Source organism: Oncorhynchus nerka, linkage group LG5, assembly GCF_034236695.1.
Source record: "Oncorhynchus nerka isolate Pitt River linkage group LG5, Oner_Uvic_2.0, whole genome shotgun sequence".
NCBI classification, from domain to species: Eukaryota; Metazoa; Chordata; class Actinopteri; order Salmoniformes; family Salmonidae; genus Oncorhynchus; species Oncorhynchus nerka.
This window is the reverse complement of record NC_088400.1, coordinates 30,586,968-30,604,750: the sequence shown is the minus strand read 5'-3', so window position 1 is coordinate 30,604,750 and position 17,783 is coordinate 30,586,968. Positions and strand designations below refer to the sequence as shown.

Genomic DNA, 17,783 nt, shown 5'->3' with positions numbered 1-17,783 from the left:
TCACACGTCTCTCCGTCTGGTCTTGTCTGTGAGTCCTCCACACACTAACGTATCCGTCTGGTCTTGTCTGTGAGTCCTCCACACACTAACGTATCCGTCTGGTCTTGTCTGTGAGTCCTCCACACACTTACGTATCTGTCTGGTCTTGTCTGTGAGTCCTCCACACACTTAACGTATGGAAACATGATCAAAAAAATTATCAAGACCCCTTGGCATTGACTCATCTATTGCCACAATAAAGCAATAAAACCTGATTAGCCATATATTGGTCTTCAGATTGTGTCTCTGCCTACGTCTATTCCGTCTATTCCATGGGTCACGTTTGATGACAGGAAGTTGAAACAGTCAGGGTTTACAGGAAAGGGGTGGAAGTGTGAGGTGGCTCTCTGTGTGTGTCTGTGTGTGTGTGTGTGTGTGTGTGTGTGTGTGTGTGTGTGTGTGTGTGTGTGTGTGTGTGTGTGTGTGTGTGTGTGTGTGTGTGTGTGTGTGTGTGACTTTTAGATCCAGACAGGAGTGTGGTCCAGGTTCAGTCACTCCTTGCTGGGCCTCTCTAAAGCTGGCTGCTGGCCTCTTGCCTGGCTCTCCTCTACTCTACTCTCTGTGACTCATTAGGCTCTGCTCTGTTTCCTCTTGCTTCTCAGGGAGAAAACCCTGGCCAGCACCTATTACACTCAATCACCTCTGACGTCTTGATTTCTTCAATTATTTTTCTCTGTTTCCTCGTTGGTAGACTGAGAGAAGAGGGCGAGGGCTGTTGACCTATGGTTTATAGTACACAGTAAAGATGATTATTGGTTGATGTTGGTGCTGTTGCCAGGGTTCAGTTAGTCCACCTGTTGTTGCTCCACCTGGATACAGTGGGTTTCACTGAATACTATAACTCTCTCTCTCTCTCTACCCTCTCTGTCTCTCTCTCTCTCTCCTCTCTCTCTCTCTCTCTCTCTCTCTCTCTACCCTCTCTGTCTCTCTCTCTCTCTCTCTCTCTACCCTCTCTGTCTCTCTCCCTCTCTCTCTCTACCCTCTCTGTCTGTCTCTCCCTCTCTCTCTCTACCCTCTCTGTCTGTCTCTCTCTCTCTCTCTACCCTCTCTGTCTCTCTCTCTCCCTCTCTCCCTACCCTCTCTGTCTACTCTCTCTCTCTCTACCCTCTCTGTCTCTCTCTCTCCCTCTCTCTCTACCCTCTCTCTCTCTCTCTCTCTCTCTACCCTCTCTGTCTCTCTCTCTCTCTCTCTCTACCCTCTCTGTCTGTCTCTCTCTCTCTCTCTCTACCCTCTCTGTCTCTCTCTCTCTCCCTCTCTCCCTACCCTCTCTGTCTACTATCTCTCTCTACCTCTCTCCCTACCCTCTCTGTCTACTATCTCTCTCTACCCTCTCTGTCTCTCTCTCTCCCTCTCTCCCTACCCTCTCTGTCTACTCTCTCTCTCATGTGACTATTAAACACTGTACCCTGCCATCACACCTGCAACCCTGTACATGTGACTATTAAACACTGTACCCTGCCATCACACCTGTAACCCTGTACATGTGACTATTAAACACTGTACCCTGCCGTTGCTGTTTTCCTTGAATCTCAGGTGGGAATTACCCCAGCCAGGTGTAAGCTGTCAAACAGGACAATGCTACATACATAGGTGTAATTGAGATGTAGATATTTGTGATGGAGTGTTAAGTACTTTTATCAGGTGCTTGGTGTACAGTGCACTCTGTCATAGGTCCTACCTGATCTATATACAGGTTAGGTTTGCCACGCCCTCTCTCCTCACCTGTTATGCACACACACACACACACACACACACACACCAGCCAATCAGAGAAGCACACATGGAGTACTGGAAACAGAATGCATGGCTGATGAGCTAGAAACATGAGCAGGAACTGACTCAACCACCTGTAGGGGAGAGGGAGGACAAGGAGCAGAAACCTGCTAGAAAACAAGAGAGAGACAGAGGGAACGGGGAAGAGGAGGAGAGGGAGAGGTGAATTAGGGGACAGACAGGCAGAGAGTAAAAGTAAGAGATAGTATGACAGAGACCCACAGAGGAGAAAAAGGAGAGAGAGCGAGGAGTGCTCCAGGTACTTCATTATCGTGGAGTGAACAATGGGAGTCATTCAACAGCGACACTCGGGAGAAAGAGTTCAGCTGAGGTGTGGAGACCAATCCCAGCTCATGTTCCCCTGCTGAGGGAAATGTTACACTCACAAGACATTTTTTAAGACATTACACTGTGTGCTCGTTTGTGTTCTCTCACACAAGATAGAAATCTAACAATTTCTCCCCTTCTATCCCCTCTGTCTTTCCCCTTCATCCCCATCCCCCTCTCATCCCCCTATCATCCCCCTATCATTCCCCTTTCTCTCTCTCTCCTTCAGGAGAGGAAGTCCTCTTCTCATTGGTGTGCGGAGCAAGTATGAGCTTTCCGCAGAGCACATCCCGATCCAGTACAACAGTGGTGAGCTCTGTTCCTCTCTCCCAAGCCTCTTCTCCAGCTGACGTACTCACTTCACAGTGTTCTCCAACCTCGCTGTCTGCCCACTGTCCTCACAGAAACCTGACTGTGTTAGTTAACGCATCTGAACACGTTCTGTTCCATAATATTCATGGTCGGATCTCTAACTTGAGACACGAGAGTGTAACTGGAACTGACACATACATCATGCATTGATATTAATAAGGTTATATGTCTGTATCGCAAGTCATGATTCAGGTCAGTAGGAGTACACCCTTGCATAACAAACTAACCAACCTAATCAATCAATTAAGTAACTGTGTCCTAACCCTAACAGTAGCAGTACTTACTGTGAGCAGTACCCATATCTGTCCTAACCAAAGCAGTAGCAATACTTACTGTGAGCAGTATCTGTATCTGTTATAACCCTAACAGCATCTGTATCTGTCCTAACCCTAACAGTAGCAGTACTTACTGTGAACAGTATCTGTATCTGTCCTAACCCTAACAGTATCTGTATCTGTCCTAACCCTAACAGTATCCTAACCCTAACCCTGTCCTATCCGTAGCACCATACTACTCTGTCCTGAGGGACTGTGCAGTCACCCCAGTGTCTACAGAGCGACAGGGGGCTGCTGAGCCCATAGGTGCGCTAACTACCAAATAAACACGTGGGTGTTGTGGGTTCTGACCTCTGATTGGATTGAACCGCCTCATAAGAGTTGCATGACGAACAACAATCAGAATCCCTTTAATCAGACACACGTCTACAATGATTCCACTGTTAAATGATTGTCTACTTGTGCAAAAATGATGCAGAATCACAAAAATGATGGTTATGAGAAATGAGACTCTTGCTTCTTGTGGAAATGCTGCCAGTACTGTTTGGAACCTCTATGGGTTATTATAGGTTAACATCATGATCACACTCAGTGGAAAGTAGTGTCAGGTTAATAACATAACAATAAGACATTCTGTCTCTAAAGCGCCCTTTCTTCTGATGAATAGGGTGCTGAATCCTCATCCTCTAACTATTACCTAGAAACGAGGAGTAGGACAGCCCTCTCCAAATGATAGATTTCAAATTGATCCTGATATGCATGTTATAAAAAATCAGCTCCTTACATACTCATTGGCCCGTTAATAAAGAGTTCTGCGTTCTCTGTGTGTGTCAGCTATCTAGAGAATAGCCCGTAGATGTGTTGACTGCCTTCACCCTGCTATCTGTTCACTTAGCCCAGCTCCACTTTAATAGTGATGTATCCTGCTGGAGTCCAAAGTCTGAGGCCCAATGAGAAAGGAACCCGGAAGAGTAGGAGGCCACTGGGTTGCATCTCAATGCTATAAAGTGGCTTCCTCCTCTCTGCTCCTTTCCCTAATCTCCTCTCATCTAAAAACACAAGATAGGTGAAAGCAACAGAGTGGATGGAAATGTCTTTTCGCCTGTCGAGTGCAGATGAAGGAAAAAAACAAGGAAACAAGGAGATGTCACTTATCGCTATTAGGGACTAAAACTCCTGTAACTGTGACAAAGGACCAAGGTCACTGTGTGTGAGTCACCTCATAAATACCATGGACAAATCAATACAGATTGCAAATTGAACCCCCATATCCACCTGGTTATTGATTCCAGAATCTTCTGAGATGAACCAATGTAAACATATGATTAGCTTGTTTATTAGTGGTCAAAGAACCCTTGACTCCTCTCCTCTGTCTGTCAATCCCGATCATGAACTCTCATCCCACCTGTCATGTTTTGGTTTAAATCATTGGGTTGTTGATTAAATCCCTCTCTGTTTGTCATTGTTCACTGTTCACACTCGCAACCGTTAGTTTACAGCACTTTACTTGAACCCTCCACCTTGAAGGCTAAGTATCAAATCAAAACAAATCAAATGTTATTGGTCACATACACATGGTTAGCAGATGTTAATGCGAGTGGAGCGAAATGCTTGTGCTTCTAGTTCCGACAGTGCAGTAATATCTAACAAGTAATCTAACAATTTCAAAACAACTACCTTATACACACACAAGTGTAAAGGAATGAATAAGAAGAATATGTACATATAAATACATGGATGGGCGACAGCAGTGCAGCATAGGCCAGATGCAGTAGATGGTATAGAGTACAGTATATACATATGAGATGAGTAATGTAGAATATGTACATATAAATACATGGATGGGCGACAGCAGTGCAGCATAGGCCAGATGCAGTAGAGATGTACAGTAGATGGTAATAGAATATGTACATATATACATATGAGATGAGTAATGTAGAATATGTACATATAAATACATGGATGGGCGACAGCAGTGCAGCATAGGCCAGATGCAGTAGATGGTATAGAGTACAGTATATACATATGAGATGAGTAATGTAGGGTATGTAATCATTAAAAAAGTGGCATTGTTTAAGTGACTAGTGATACATGTATTACATCCAATTATTAATTATTAAAGTGGCTAGAGATTTGATTCAGTATGTTGGCAGCAGCCACTCAATGTTAGTGATGGCTGTTTAACAGTCTGATGGCCTTTAGATAGAAGCTGTTTTTCAGTCTCTCGGTCCGAGCTTTGATGCACCTGTACTGACCTCGCCTTCTGGATGATAGCGGGGTGAACAGGCAGTGGCTCGGGTGGTTGTTGTCCTTGATGATCTTTTGGCTTTCCTGTAACATCAGGTGGTGTAGGTGTCCTGGAGGGCAGGTAGTTTGCCCCCGGTGATGCGTTGTGCAGACCTCACTACCCTCTGGAGAGTCTTGCGGTTGTGGGCGGAGCAGTTGCCGACAGGATGCTCTCGATTGTGCGTCTGTAAAAGTTTGAGTGTTTTCGGTGACAAGACAAATTTCTTCAGCCTCCTGAGGTTGAAGAGGCGCTGCTGCGCCTTCTTCACCACGCTGTCTGTGTAGGTGGACCAATTCAGTTTGTCCGTGATGTGTGCGCCGAGGAACTTAAAACGTTCCATCTCCTCCACTACTGTCCCGTCGATGTGGATAGGGGATGCTCCCTCTGCTGTTTCCTGAAGTCCACGATCATCTCCATTGTTTTGTTGACGTTGAGTCCAGGACCCAGTTGTACAGGGCGGAGTCGAGACCCAGGGTCTCGAGCTTGATGACGAGTTTGGAGGGTACTATGGTGTTAAATGCCGAGCTGTAGTATAATGAATAGCATTCTTACATAGGTATTCCTCTTGTCCAGATTGGATAGGGCAGTGTGCAGTGTGATTGCGATTGCGTTGTCTGTGGACCTATTGGGGCAGTAGGCAAATTGGAGTGGGTCTAGGGTGTCAGGTAGGGTGGATGTGATTTGATCCTTGACTCGTCTCTCAAAGCACTTCATGATGACGGAAGTGAGTAGTCGCTTAGCTCAGTTACCTTAGCTTTCTTGGGGACAGGAACAGTGGTGGCCCTCTTGAAGCATGTGGGCACAGCAGACTGGGATAAGGTTGATTGAATATGTCTGTTAACACACCAAACACACCATTAGCCACCATCATGATCATGACATATAGTATAAGCAGTTATATGCATGTCACAAGCAGTCACTAGTTAATTACAAATGACTTAAACAGTCTAGGTGAAAAGTTCAAGTAAAGCAAGAAGTGTTGATTACCCTGACCCAGTCTGAACCATGACCCCTGCCCTCTGTCATGTAGGTCTGTTCAAGGAGGGGATAGAACAGGATAAGAACAGCCACAACCGGCCAGACAAGCCAGACAACTCCACTGCTGTGAATTCAGTTGGAGACGGCAAGGCTGTAGAGTACTACTTTGCCTCCGACGCCAGGTGAGCTGAAAGCCCTAGGTGTGTGTGTGTGTGTGTGTATGCATGCTTGTGTGCTTGTCTTATGCTCCCACCTGTCCCTGCCCAGTGCCATCATAGAGCACACCAACAAGGTGATCTACCTGGAGGATGATGACATTGCAGCAGTGGTCGGGGGCAAGTTGTCCCTCCATAGGCTGAACAGCCTGGCAGGGGAGAATCCAGTCCGGGCAATCCAGACCCTCCAGATGGAACTACAGGAGATTATGAAAGGTCAGAGGTTAATCATGGGGCTCATCGCCGTGGCAACCTAGGAGTTTACTTGGAGTAGGATATAGTGTCCCAGGCCCTAGTAATGTAAGATCTGTTTTGTGCCAGGTTAGGATATGAGGAGGGTAGGCGAAACCTCATTGTAGATCTGTGTGCCTAAGGGTAACAAATACCTGGAGTGGTCAATACCAATACACCTTCCTATTCACACAGAGAACATATACCTGAAGTGGTCAATACCAATACACCTTCCTATTCACACAGAGATCCTATACCTGAAGTGGTCAATACCAATACACCTTCCTATTCACACAGAGATCATATACCTGAAGTGGTCAATACCAATACACCTTCCTATTCACACAGAGATCATATACCTGAAGTGGTCAATACCAATACACCTTCCTATTCACACAGAAATCATATACCCGGAGTGGTCAATACCAATAGACCTTCCTATTCACACAGAAATCATATACCTGGAGTGGTCAATACCAATACACCTTCCTATTCACACAGAGATCATATACCTGAAGTGGTCAATACCAATACACCTTCCTATTCACACAGAGATCATATACCTGGAGTGGTCAATACCAATAGACCTTCCTATTCACACAGAGATCATATACCTGGAGTGGTCAATACCAATACACCTTCCTATTCACACAGAGATCATATACCTGAAGTGGTCAATACCAATACACCTTCCTATTCACACAGAGGTCAAAGATAGGGTATTGTGTCATACCTGAGAAACGTAGTCTGATTTACAGAGAGACAGGCCCATGGTTAACCATACTTTAATGCAGTCACTAGCTCTAAGAACAGGAGAGCAAGATCTCCCCCTGTTGACGTTAGGGAGAACCTACACCAGTGTGCAATGAGATTGAAACGCAGTCATCATGCTCCGTGTCCCTCATCTCTCTCTTTCTGTGCAGGTAACTTTGAGGCATTTATGCAAAAGGAGATCTTTGAGCAGCCAGAGTCTGTCTTCAACACCATGAGGGGACGGATCTGTTTTCACACCAACAAAGGTAGCTTACCATAGTGATGTCATATTCTGATTGATGTCACTCTGTTGTTCCGGGATGTCGACGGTACTGTGCCGTATCTTCAATCAATATTAGCACAGCAACTCACGGAGGCAAGCATAGGTTATTAACAGTTACTACATGGATGTATAGCGTGATTCCTCAGGAAACCCAGACAAAAAGAATACTAAGATTTGGGGGGGGATTTTCACGAATTGTAATCCATAGAAGGGTCCTTTGGAGGAAGGATTATTTGACGTTTGTATTTTAAAGCATAATTGAGTAATAATTCATCAAAGTTAGCATATTTATTGCAGGCCTCCTTTAAGACTCCATAGTTTTTCATCTGTAGGTGCCACAAAGAAAACATGTATGTCATATGAGGCTTTACTGCTTGCTCTGTAATGTGATTAGTATTTTGATTTCCAATGTTATTTTTTTTTTTACATTAATTTATGAATACAGAAAAATATAAACATTTTTTATTTTTTTATTTCACCTTTTTGTAACTAGGTAGGCTAGTTGAGAACAAGTTCTCATTTGCAACTGCGACCTGGCCAAGATAAAGCAAAGCAGTTCGACACATACAACAGCACAGTTACACATGGAAAACAAACATACAATCAATAATACAGTAGAAAAATCTATATACAGCATGTGCAAATGAGGTAGGGTAAGGGAGGTAAGGCAATAAATAGGCCGTGGTGGCAAAGTTATTACAATATAGCAATTAAACACTAGAATGGTAGAATGTGCTGAAGATAAATGTGCAAGTTGAGATACTGGGGTGCAAAGGAGCAAGATAAATAACTACAGTATGAGGATGAGGTAGATTGGATGGGCTATTTACAGATGATCTACTGTATGTACAGGTGCAGTGATCTGTGAACTGCTCTGACAGCTGGTGCTTAAAGCTAGTGAGGGAGGTAAGAGTCTCTAGCTTCAGAGATTTTTGCAGTTCGTTCCAGTAATTGGCAGCAGAGAACTGGAAGGAGAGGTTGCCAAAGGAAGAATTGGTTTTGGGGGTGACCAGTGAGATTTACCTGCTGGAGCGCGTGCTACCGGTGGGTGCTGCTATGGTGACCAGCGAGCTGAGATAAGGGAGGACTTTACCTAGCAGGGTCTTGTAGATGACCTGGAGCCAGTGGGTTTGGCGATGAGTATGAGGCGAGGGCCAGCCAACGAGAGAGTACAGGTCGCAGTGGTGGGTAGTAGATGGGACTTTGGAGACAAAATGGATGGCACTGTGATAGACTGCATCCAATTTGTGTGCCATATAGAATGACACATTAACACTATAAACCAGCTCCGTGAAACATGAATATTGAATTGGCAAATTGTTTCACTATATTGTTGAATATAATATACTCTATGGGCATATCAACGTTCCAGAGTGGGATCTCTTCTTGTGTTAAAGTTATGGCCCATTTTATATAGACAAACGTTGTTGTCAATGTAACTAATCACAGTCCCCCTTTCACTTGTATCATGGCACATCCTGCAAATCACCAGCAGAGGGTGACCATTTTGAATCCATTTTCACATTCTGTTGGTAACACTTACAAATTGGATCATAACTCTAAAAGTAGCAGAGATCCCACTCTGGAACTTTGATATGCTTGTTTATCTCCTGAACTTACTTTGTGTCGTCAATGTAGTGTGATGTAAAGAGGCTCATAGTTACCCCTCTTACCTCCTTGGACTAAATATGAATGCTGATGGTCTCCCCTCTCCTGTCCTGTCTTGTTCTCAGTGATCCTGGGAGGGCTGAAGGACCACCTGAAGGAGATCAAACGCTGCAGACGCCTCATCGTGATTGGCTGTGGAACCAGCTTCCACGCTGCCGTGGCTGTAAGTGAACCAACCAGAAGCGTGATTGAGGAAGAGGAGGAGAAAGAAAAGATGATGATGACCATTGTAATTATGATAAGGATGAGTCTCTCTCTCTTTCTCTCTCTCTCTCTCTCTCTCTCTCTCTCTCTCTCTCTCTCTCTCTCTCTCTCTCTCTCTCTCTCTCTCCAGACCAGACAGATTCTGGAGGAGCTGACAGAGCTTCCTGTCATGGTGGAACTGGCTAGTGACTTCCTGGACCGCAACACACCCGTCTTCAGAGATGACGTCTGCTTCTACATCAGCCAATCAGGTAATTCCTCAGAGCGATTAATCTGCTACACATTTTTGTATTGCTGGTGTTTCATAAAACTCTCTCTCTGGTGGAGACTAGATGTTCTAATAGAGAGAACTCTGGTGGAGACTAGATGTTCTAATAGAGAGAACTCTCTGGTGGAGACTAGATGCTCTAATAGAGAGAACTCTGGTGGAGACTAGATGTTCTAATAGAAAGAACTCTGGTGGAGACTAGATGTTCTAATAGAGAGAACTCTCTGGTGGAGACTAGATGCTCTAATAGAGAGAACTCTGGTGGAGACTAGATGTTCTAATAGAGAGAACTCTCTGGTGGAGACTAGATGCTCTAATAGAGAGAACTCTGGTGGAGACTAGATGTTCTAATAGAGAGAACTCTGGTGGAGACTAGATGTTCTAATAGAGAGAACTCTGGTGGAGACTAGATGTTCTAATAGAGAGAACTCTCTGGTGGAGACTAGATGTTCTAATAGAGAGAACTCTGGTGGAGACTAGATGTTCTAATAGAGAGAACTCTCTGGTGGAGATTAGATGTTATAATAGAGATAACTCTCTGGTGGAGACTAGATGTTCTAATAGAGAGAACTCTGGTGGAGACTAGATGTTCTAATAGAGATAACTCTGGTGGAGACTAGATGTTCTAGTATAGAGAACTCTCTGGTGGAGACTAGATGTTCTAATAGAGATAACTCTCTGGTGGAGACTAGATGTTCTAATAGAGAGAACTCTCTGGTGGAGACTAGATGTTCTAATAGAGATAACTCTCTGGTGGAGACTAGATGTTCTAATAGAGAGAACTCTGGTGGAGACTAGATGTTCTAATATAGAGAACTCTCTGGTGGAGACTAGATGTTCTAATAGAGATAACTCTCTGGTGGAGACTAGATGTTCTAATAGAGATAACTCTCTGGTGGAGACTAGATGTTCTAATAGAGAGAACTCTGGTGGAGACTAGATGTTCTAATAGAGAGAACTCTCTGGTGGAGACTAGATGTTCTAATAGAGAGAACTCTGGTGGAGACTAGATGTTCTAATAGAGATAACTCTCTGGTGGAGACTAGATGTTCTAATAGAGATAACTCTCTGGTGGAGACTAGATGTTCTAATAGAGATAACTCTCTGGTGGAGACTAGATGTTCTAATAGAGAGAACTCTGGTGGAGACTAGATGTTCTAATAGAGATAACTCTCTGGTGGAGACTAGATGTTCTAATAGAGAGAACTCTGGTGGAGACTAGATGTTCTAATAGAGAGAACTCTCTGGTGGAGACTAGATGCTCTAATAGAGAGAACTCTCTGGTGGAGACTAGATGTTCTAATAGAGAGAACTCTGGTGGAGACTAGATGTTCTAATATAGAGAACTCTCTGGTGGAGACTAGATGTTCTAATAGAGATAACTCTCTGGTGGAGACTAGATGTTCTAATAGAGAGAACTCTGGTGGAGACTAGATGTTCTAATAGAGATAACTCTCTGGTGGAGACTAGATGTTCTAATAGAGAGAACTCTCTGGTGGAGACTAGATGTTCTAATAGAGAGAACTCTCTGGTGGAGACTAGATGTTCTAATAGAGAGAACTCTCTGGTGGAGACTAGATGTTCTAATAGAGAGAACTCTCTCTTTCTCTCTCTGGTGGAGACTAGATGCTCTAATGGAGAGAACTCTCTGATGGAGACTAGATGCTCTAATAGAGAGAACTCTCTGGTGGAGACTAGATGTTCTAATTGAGAGAACTCTCTGGTGGAGACTGGATATTCTAATTGAGAGAACTCTCTCTCTCTGGTGGAGACTGGATGTTCTAATTGAGAGAACTCTCTCTCTCTGGTGGAGACTGGATGTTCTAATAGAGAGAACTCGCTCTCTCTCTCTGGTGGAGACTGGATGTTATAATTGAGAGAACTCTCTGGTGGAGACTAGATGTTCTAATAGAGAGAACTTTCTCTCTGGTGGAGACTGGATGTTCTAATAGAGAAAAGGCTGGTATGGATACTGTGGGTATTCTGTTGAGTAAGGGAGAATTCTAGTGTGTTTTGCTGGTATGAATGATGACATGCCTTGGCTATCTCCCTCCTTCCCCACTCAGGTGAGACAGCAGACACTCTGATGGCTCTGAGGTACTGTAAGGATAGAGGAGCTCTGACCGTGGGGGTCACCAACACAGTGGGCTCCTCCATCTCCAGAGACACAGACTGTGGGGTGCACATCAACGCTGGTCCAGAGATCGGTGTGGCCAGCACCAAGGCCTACACGAGCCAGTTTGTGGCTCTCATCATGTTTGGTCTGATGATGAGTGAGGACAGGATCTCCCTGCAGCCGAGGAGGCTGGAGATCATCAATGGACTTAGGATTCTCCCAGGTGAGTTCCTATATGAAAGCCATGTAGAATGACAGATTAACACTATAAACCAGCTCAGTAAAACAAAACTGCATCTGTAACCATCACACACTATAGCCAATAGATTACTGCCAGGTGTTACAAAATGGATTGAGTGAACAAAATAGTTGAATGAGAGTGAACCAAACCCTCTCTCCCTCCTCCTTTCGCTCTCCCTCACCCTCTCTGTCTCTCTGTCTTCTCCCTCTCTCTCTCTCCCTCCTCCTTTCACTCTCCCTCACCCTCTCTGTCTCTCTGTCTTCTCCCTCTCTCAGACATGATCAAGAAGGTTCTGACTCTGGATAATAAGATCAAGTCCATAGCAGATGAGCTGTATCAGCAGAAGTCTCTGCTGGTCATGGGACGAGGCTTCAACTACGCCACCTGTCTGGAGGGGGCACTGGTGAGGACAGATCTACGATCAGCTTACCCACCCTAAATCCTGACCCTAAACCATTATAGTTAACTTGCCAAACTGACGTTAAATCAGTTTCTAGGGGCAATGTTTCTCACTTATTCTCACTTTATATTGACATGCCTGTTAATCTATATGAATTATAGACTATTGATTATGTTATGTCACTGATTGATTCTTCCCAAACAGAAAATCAAGGAAATCACGTACATGCATTCAGAGGGCATCCTGGCTGGGGAGCTGAAGCACGGCCCTCTGGCTCTGATTGACAAGCACATGCCCGTCATCATGATCATCATGAAAGACGCCTGCTACACCAAGTGTCAGAACGCACTGCAGCAGGTCACAGCCAGATCGGTACGTCACATTCCTCACATCACATATTCAAATGCACGTAGACACAACTAAATACCCACCTCGTATGCACACCCATGACTTAACTGGCTCACGCGCAGTACACAGGCAAAAAAAGGAATAACACACACACAGCCTCACTATCAAAAGCTTTGAATAATGAATTCAAATGAATTGATCGATATACTTCTGCAAACCGCTCTGTCTTTCTCTCCTTCCCGTTCAGGGGCGGCCGATTATCCTGTGCTGCCAGGACGACCAGGAGATGTCTAAAAATGCGTATAAGACCATTGAGCTGCCTCACACAGTGGACTGTCTCCAGGGCATCCTCAGTGTCATCCCTCTGCAGCTCCTGTCCTTCCACCTGGCCGTGCTACGGGGATACGACGTGAGTCTACCACTACCTGCTCTTTCCTTATGGACTTTAATTACCTAGATTTGAATATGTTTTATTTCAATTTCATTACTAAAAGCATCAATATCAACGGTTACTAGTACACACTAAATCAACTACCCACACACCAGTGGCGGTCAGTGCCGTTTAAGATGAGGGAGGATCATTATTTGTTTTCTATTACAGCATATTGGATGACTGTCATTCTTATTCCAGTCCCCCAGCTCAATGTAACATTGATAGGTTTAGGCTGCTACATGATACTCACATTCTGTACCCATCATGAGGTTGCTACAACCTAGCCTATGAATGAAAGTTTACAATGTAGGTGCACAGGTCGAGAGAAATTTTAATAATCAAGGTGACAGCCATTGACACATTCAATACCGCCTTGCACAATTTTGCCTGCATCTAGCTGATCTAGGGTGTAATCATTAGTCCAACAGAAACGAGAGTTTCTATTGGACTAATTCAGGTATGTTTAACCCCATTTTGTTCCATATGCTTCCGTTTAGGAAACGTTTTTCAACAGAATCGGTGGAATGAATACACCCCTGAACACATGCGAGCACAGTTCACTTTCATAGCAGCCACATACAAACAGCATGATACATGTGATCATTGTATAATTCCTTCTCGCATCTACATGCTCTCCCCTCACCTTATGTATTTGCTTGTGGACTTCAGTGCACAACACATCAGCTGTATGTGACCAAGTCAAACCTTCATATCATAACCACAAACCGCTATACACAGCCTACATCGTTATTAGCTAATGTTAGCTAATGTCATAGACAACATAGCTACTAGAACTAAAATGTTAGTAAACCCGCTACAATCATGCAGTACAGTGTACAGTCAACAGCAAGCAGTTTAGCAGATACACTGGCGGGCCCCGGTGGCAATAAATGAATAAAACCAAAAGCTTACCTTGACTTGGAAGAAATGCAATGTTGGATAGCCATAGACAGCTAGCTAACATATGTTTGAGTATGCTAAACTAGCTAGCTGCATTTGGTAGCTAAGTGAAAGTGAAAAAGAATTAAATATAGCTAGCTCTCTCTCTCTATCCCACTCTTGCTTCTCCTTCATTTTTTAAGAAATTGGTTCAAAACTGTTCAACTATTTTCTTTCTCTCTCTTTGAGTGAACTACTGACAACATGTTATGCACTGCAGTGCTAGCTAGCTGTAGCTTATGTTTTCAGTAGTAGATTCATTCTCTGATCCTTTGATTGGGTGGACAACATGTCAGTTCATGCAAGAACTCTGATATGTTGGAGGACGTCCTCCAGAAGTTGTCATAATTACTGTATAAGTCTATGGAATGGGGTGAGAACCATGAGCCTCCTAGGTTATGTATTGAAGTCAATGTACCCAGAGGAGGCCGGAAACTACTGTAGATGTCCTCGGCTACACCATGGTGTTACCCTACAGAGTGCTGTTGAGGCTACTGTAGACCTTCATTGCAAAAGACGTGAATATATTTAGTATAGTTTTATCTCAAAATCATAACTTTTTTAAATGTTTCACTATTTTAATTTTTATGAGGAGCCTCCACCGCCATATAGCTATGCTGTATGTGTATGTATTCTTGTCTCCTTTACTCATCAGTGTTGATCTGATTTAATGGCTGTCTCTCTCCTCTGGTTGCAGGTGGACTGTCCCAGGAACCTGGCCAAGTCTGTCACTGTGGAGTAATAGCAGACAGATAGACAGGAGGCAGACAGGACAGGAGGCAGTAGAGACCATAACACTCTGCTCAAGAGAAACACTGAGTGGAGGCTTACACATAAAAGTGCAATTGTGTGTGTGTGTGTGTGTGTGTGTGTGTGTGTGTGTGTGTGTGTGTGTAAATCTCACGACTGTTTGACCATCTGTCCAATCAGCAGCATTATCACCAATAATGTTTCCAAAGCAAGAGACTATACACTACTGTGCCTTGTACCCAATTGGTGCCTTGTCCACAAACAGTTGAGCCAAAAACACCAAATGTAGGAATAATGCATTGACTTGGTAGATTGAAGTGCTTATAACTCTGCAATATGTGAAAAAGTACATTGTGAATGTTTCTGATAATATTCTCTTCATGTGTATTGGGCTCTCTGTCCTGTGGCAGTCTATCATCTTCACTTTGTATCTTGGGAAGTGTAGTCTATTCCATAGCATTCCTTTATACAGAATAGCCTATAGAGCCCCACAGTGGAAGTGTCATAATATCCATAAAACCTAGCGGTGAAACAGGGAAATGGTTCCAATCGTTTTTCCACCATTCATTTTTCTCATAGGGGATTTTAGAAACACTTAAAATAAGTTCTGTGTTTCGTGTAGGCTTACCCTGGTGTGATGTTTTGATAACCATGTAAATCTCTCTCGGACAAGGTGACTTTTATCAATATATTCAGCTCTATTTACTCTCAGATTCGAAAATGCTAATTAGCATTCAAGTATACAACAAATCCCTGCAAGCTCCTGCATGTCATCTCAACTAACAGGTATTATATCAAGAAAAAAATGTATTGCACAAGACAGTTCACAGAATTGTCGTTTTAAAGAAATGTTGCCAATTTATTAGGACTAAATTTAGCTAACTTTAGAGAGTTAATCCAGAGATTCTCACCTTTGCTTCGATTCGGCAGTCTCGTCCAGATCATCATGGTATTTGTAGTTTTTTTTAATAGCCACATTAGCAGCTAAATAGCATTTCATTTGTGGGGTTAAATACAGGCTAATATATTGCTAAAAGTCACCTTGTCCTAGAGAGATTTACATGGTTATCAAAATGTAATGCCAAGGGAAGCCTACACGAAACACAGCCCGTATTTATTTATTTTTTCTAAAATCCCCTAATGGGCAAAATGAATGGTGGAAAAACAATTGGAACCATTTCTTTGTTTGACCGCTAGGTTTTATGGGTATTATGACTCATACTGTGGTACTCCATAGCTAGGACATTGTAAGGAACTATTCCAGAAAGCGCTATTGATGTACAATGTATGTACATCATAACACTTATGGTGTTATGATGTACACACTTTGCTTTGATGTACTGTATACAGCCTCTATTCATTGTGCCTTGTAGTCCTTTTTAATCCTTCTGAGTGAAACTTTTACTCATGAGGGAATTACTGTTAATCTACACTCCAATCTGTTGAAAAGGGCTGGATGATACTGCTACAGTTTAGTCTCTCAAGACACCATAATAATTCTACTTAATTTAATTCTCTACCCTTTCATGAGTCCTTATTCTGTGTTGAGTCGTTGTGTGGTGGTCATCATCATCATCACAATCTTATTCTATTTTCTGTCATGCAGCATTGTGGGGGACATCTGTCACATTCTCTGAAGATTGTCTGCGCTTCATTGTCTTATTTATCCCATGTATGATGCCCACTTTCTTTTATATTGTATTTCATCTCCCATAATGCCAGTGTTGACCTAAATATTGTTTTCATGAGGCACTACCCTGACATCTCATAGGAAGAGTGATATGCAGAAGAAAAGGAGCAAGATGTAATATGAATGGTAGTTTTGGCAGTTTCACTACGTGTACTGTGTAGGGTAAAACATGTTAGATGTACTGTGTAGGGTAAAACATGTTAGATGTACTGTGTAGGGTAAAACATGTTAGATGTACTGTGTAGGGTAAAACATGTTAGATGTACTGTGTAGGGTAAAACATGTTAGATGTACTGTGTAGGGTAAAACATGTTAGATGTACTGTGTAGGGTAAAACATGTTGTACTGCAGTTGGTGTATTTATCAGGTTATTTTATGACGATTAAAAAAAGTGATGCTGATTTATCGCTTTAACTATGATTGTATTTTATAAAGTAGGTTCTCTAGCAACCAGATATTGTATGAATGAATGAATGAATAAAGGAAACTTTAAAAATGGAAAGTGTGCTTTTACCTTGACCTTTTACTGTGCCTCTATGACCCATCTCAGAAAAAATACACGTTTATATGACCCCTTTCAAACAGCCCCTTGTTGACCACGTATTTGCAGGAATATCCCCTTTCATACATACAGCGTCGTGAAGAAGGCGCAGCAGCGCCTCTTCAACCTCAGAAGGCTGAAGAAATTCGGCTTGTCACCAAAAGCACTCACAAACTTCTACAGATGCACAATCGAGAGCATCCTGGCGGGCTGTATCACCGCCTGGTACGGCAACTGCTCCGCCCTCAACCGTAAGGCTCTCCAGAGGGTAGTGAGGTCAGCACAACGCATCACCGGGGGCAAACTACCTGCCCTCCAGGACACCTACACCACCTGATGTTACAGGAAGGCCATAAAGATCATCAAGGACATCAACCACCCGAACCACTGCCTGTTCACCCCGCTATCATCCAGAAGGCGAGGTCAGTACAGGTGCATCAAAGCTGGGACCGAGAGACTGAAAAACAGCTTCTATCTCAAGGCCATCAGACTGTTAAACAGCCACCACTAACATTGAGTGGCTGCTGCCAACACACTGTCATTGACACTGACCCTAACTCCAGCCACTTTAATAATGGGAATTGATGGGAAATGTTGTAAATATATCACTAGCCACTTTAAACAATGCTACCTTATATAATGTTACTTACCC

The 17,783-nt window shown here is 43.4% G+C and overlaps 1 protein-coding gene across 2 annotated transcripts in view; it reads left to right on the top strand.

Moving 5' to 3' along the window:
• Positions 1-17,092, top strand: part of LOC115129333 (glutamine--fructose-6-phosphate aminotransferase [isomerizing] 2-like) — a 32,546-nt gene extending 15,454 nt beyond the window's left edge. Inside the window, exons 8-19 of one of the 2 annotated variants that reach the window (XM_029659569.2) lie at positions 2,369-2,448; positions 3,015-3,092; positions 6,104-6,233; positions 6,319-6,482; positions 7,421-7,516; positions 9,267-9,364; positions 9,536-9,656; positions 11,740-12,012; positions 12,306-12,433; positions 12,635-12,802; positions 13,026-13,187; positions 14,848-17,092. In XM_029659569.2, the coding sequence (XP_029515429.2) occupies positions 2,369-2,448; positions 3,015-3,092; positions 6,104-6,233; positions 6,319-6,482; positions 7,421-7,516; positions 9,267-9,364; positions 9,536-9,656; positions 11,740-12,012; positions 12,306-12,433; positions 12,635-12,802; positions 13,026-13,187; positions 14,848-14,892 (1,543 nt within the window). In that variant the 3' untranslated portion in view covers positions 14,893-17,092. The remainder of the gene's footprint in view (positions 1-2,368; positions 2,449-3,014; positions 3,093-6,103; positions 6,234-6,318; positions 6,483-7,420; positions 7,517-9,266; positions 9,365-9,535; positions 9,657-11,739; positions 12,013-12,305; positions 12,434-12,634; positions 12,803-13,025; positions 13,188-14,847) is intronic. The other variant, XM_029659570.2, reaches the window with a different exon arrangement.
• The last annotated feature ends 691 nt before the right edge of the window (positions 17,093-17,783 follow it).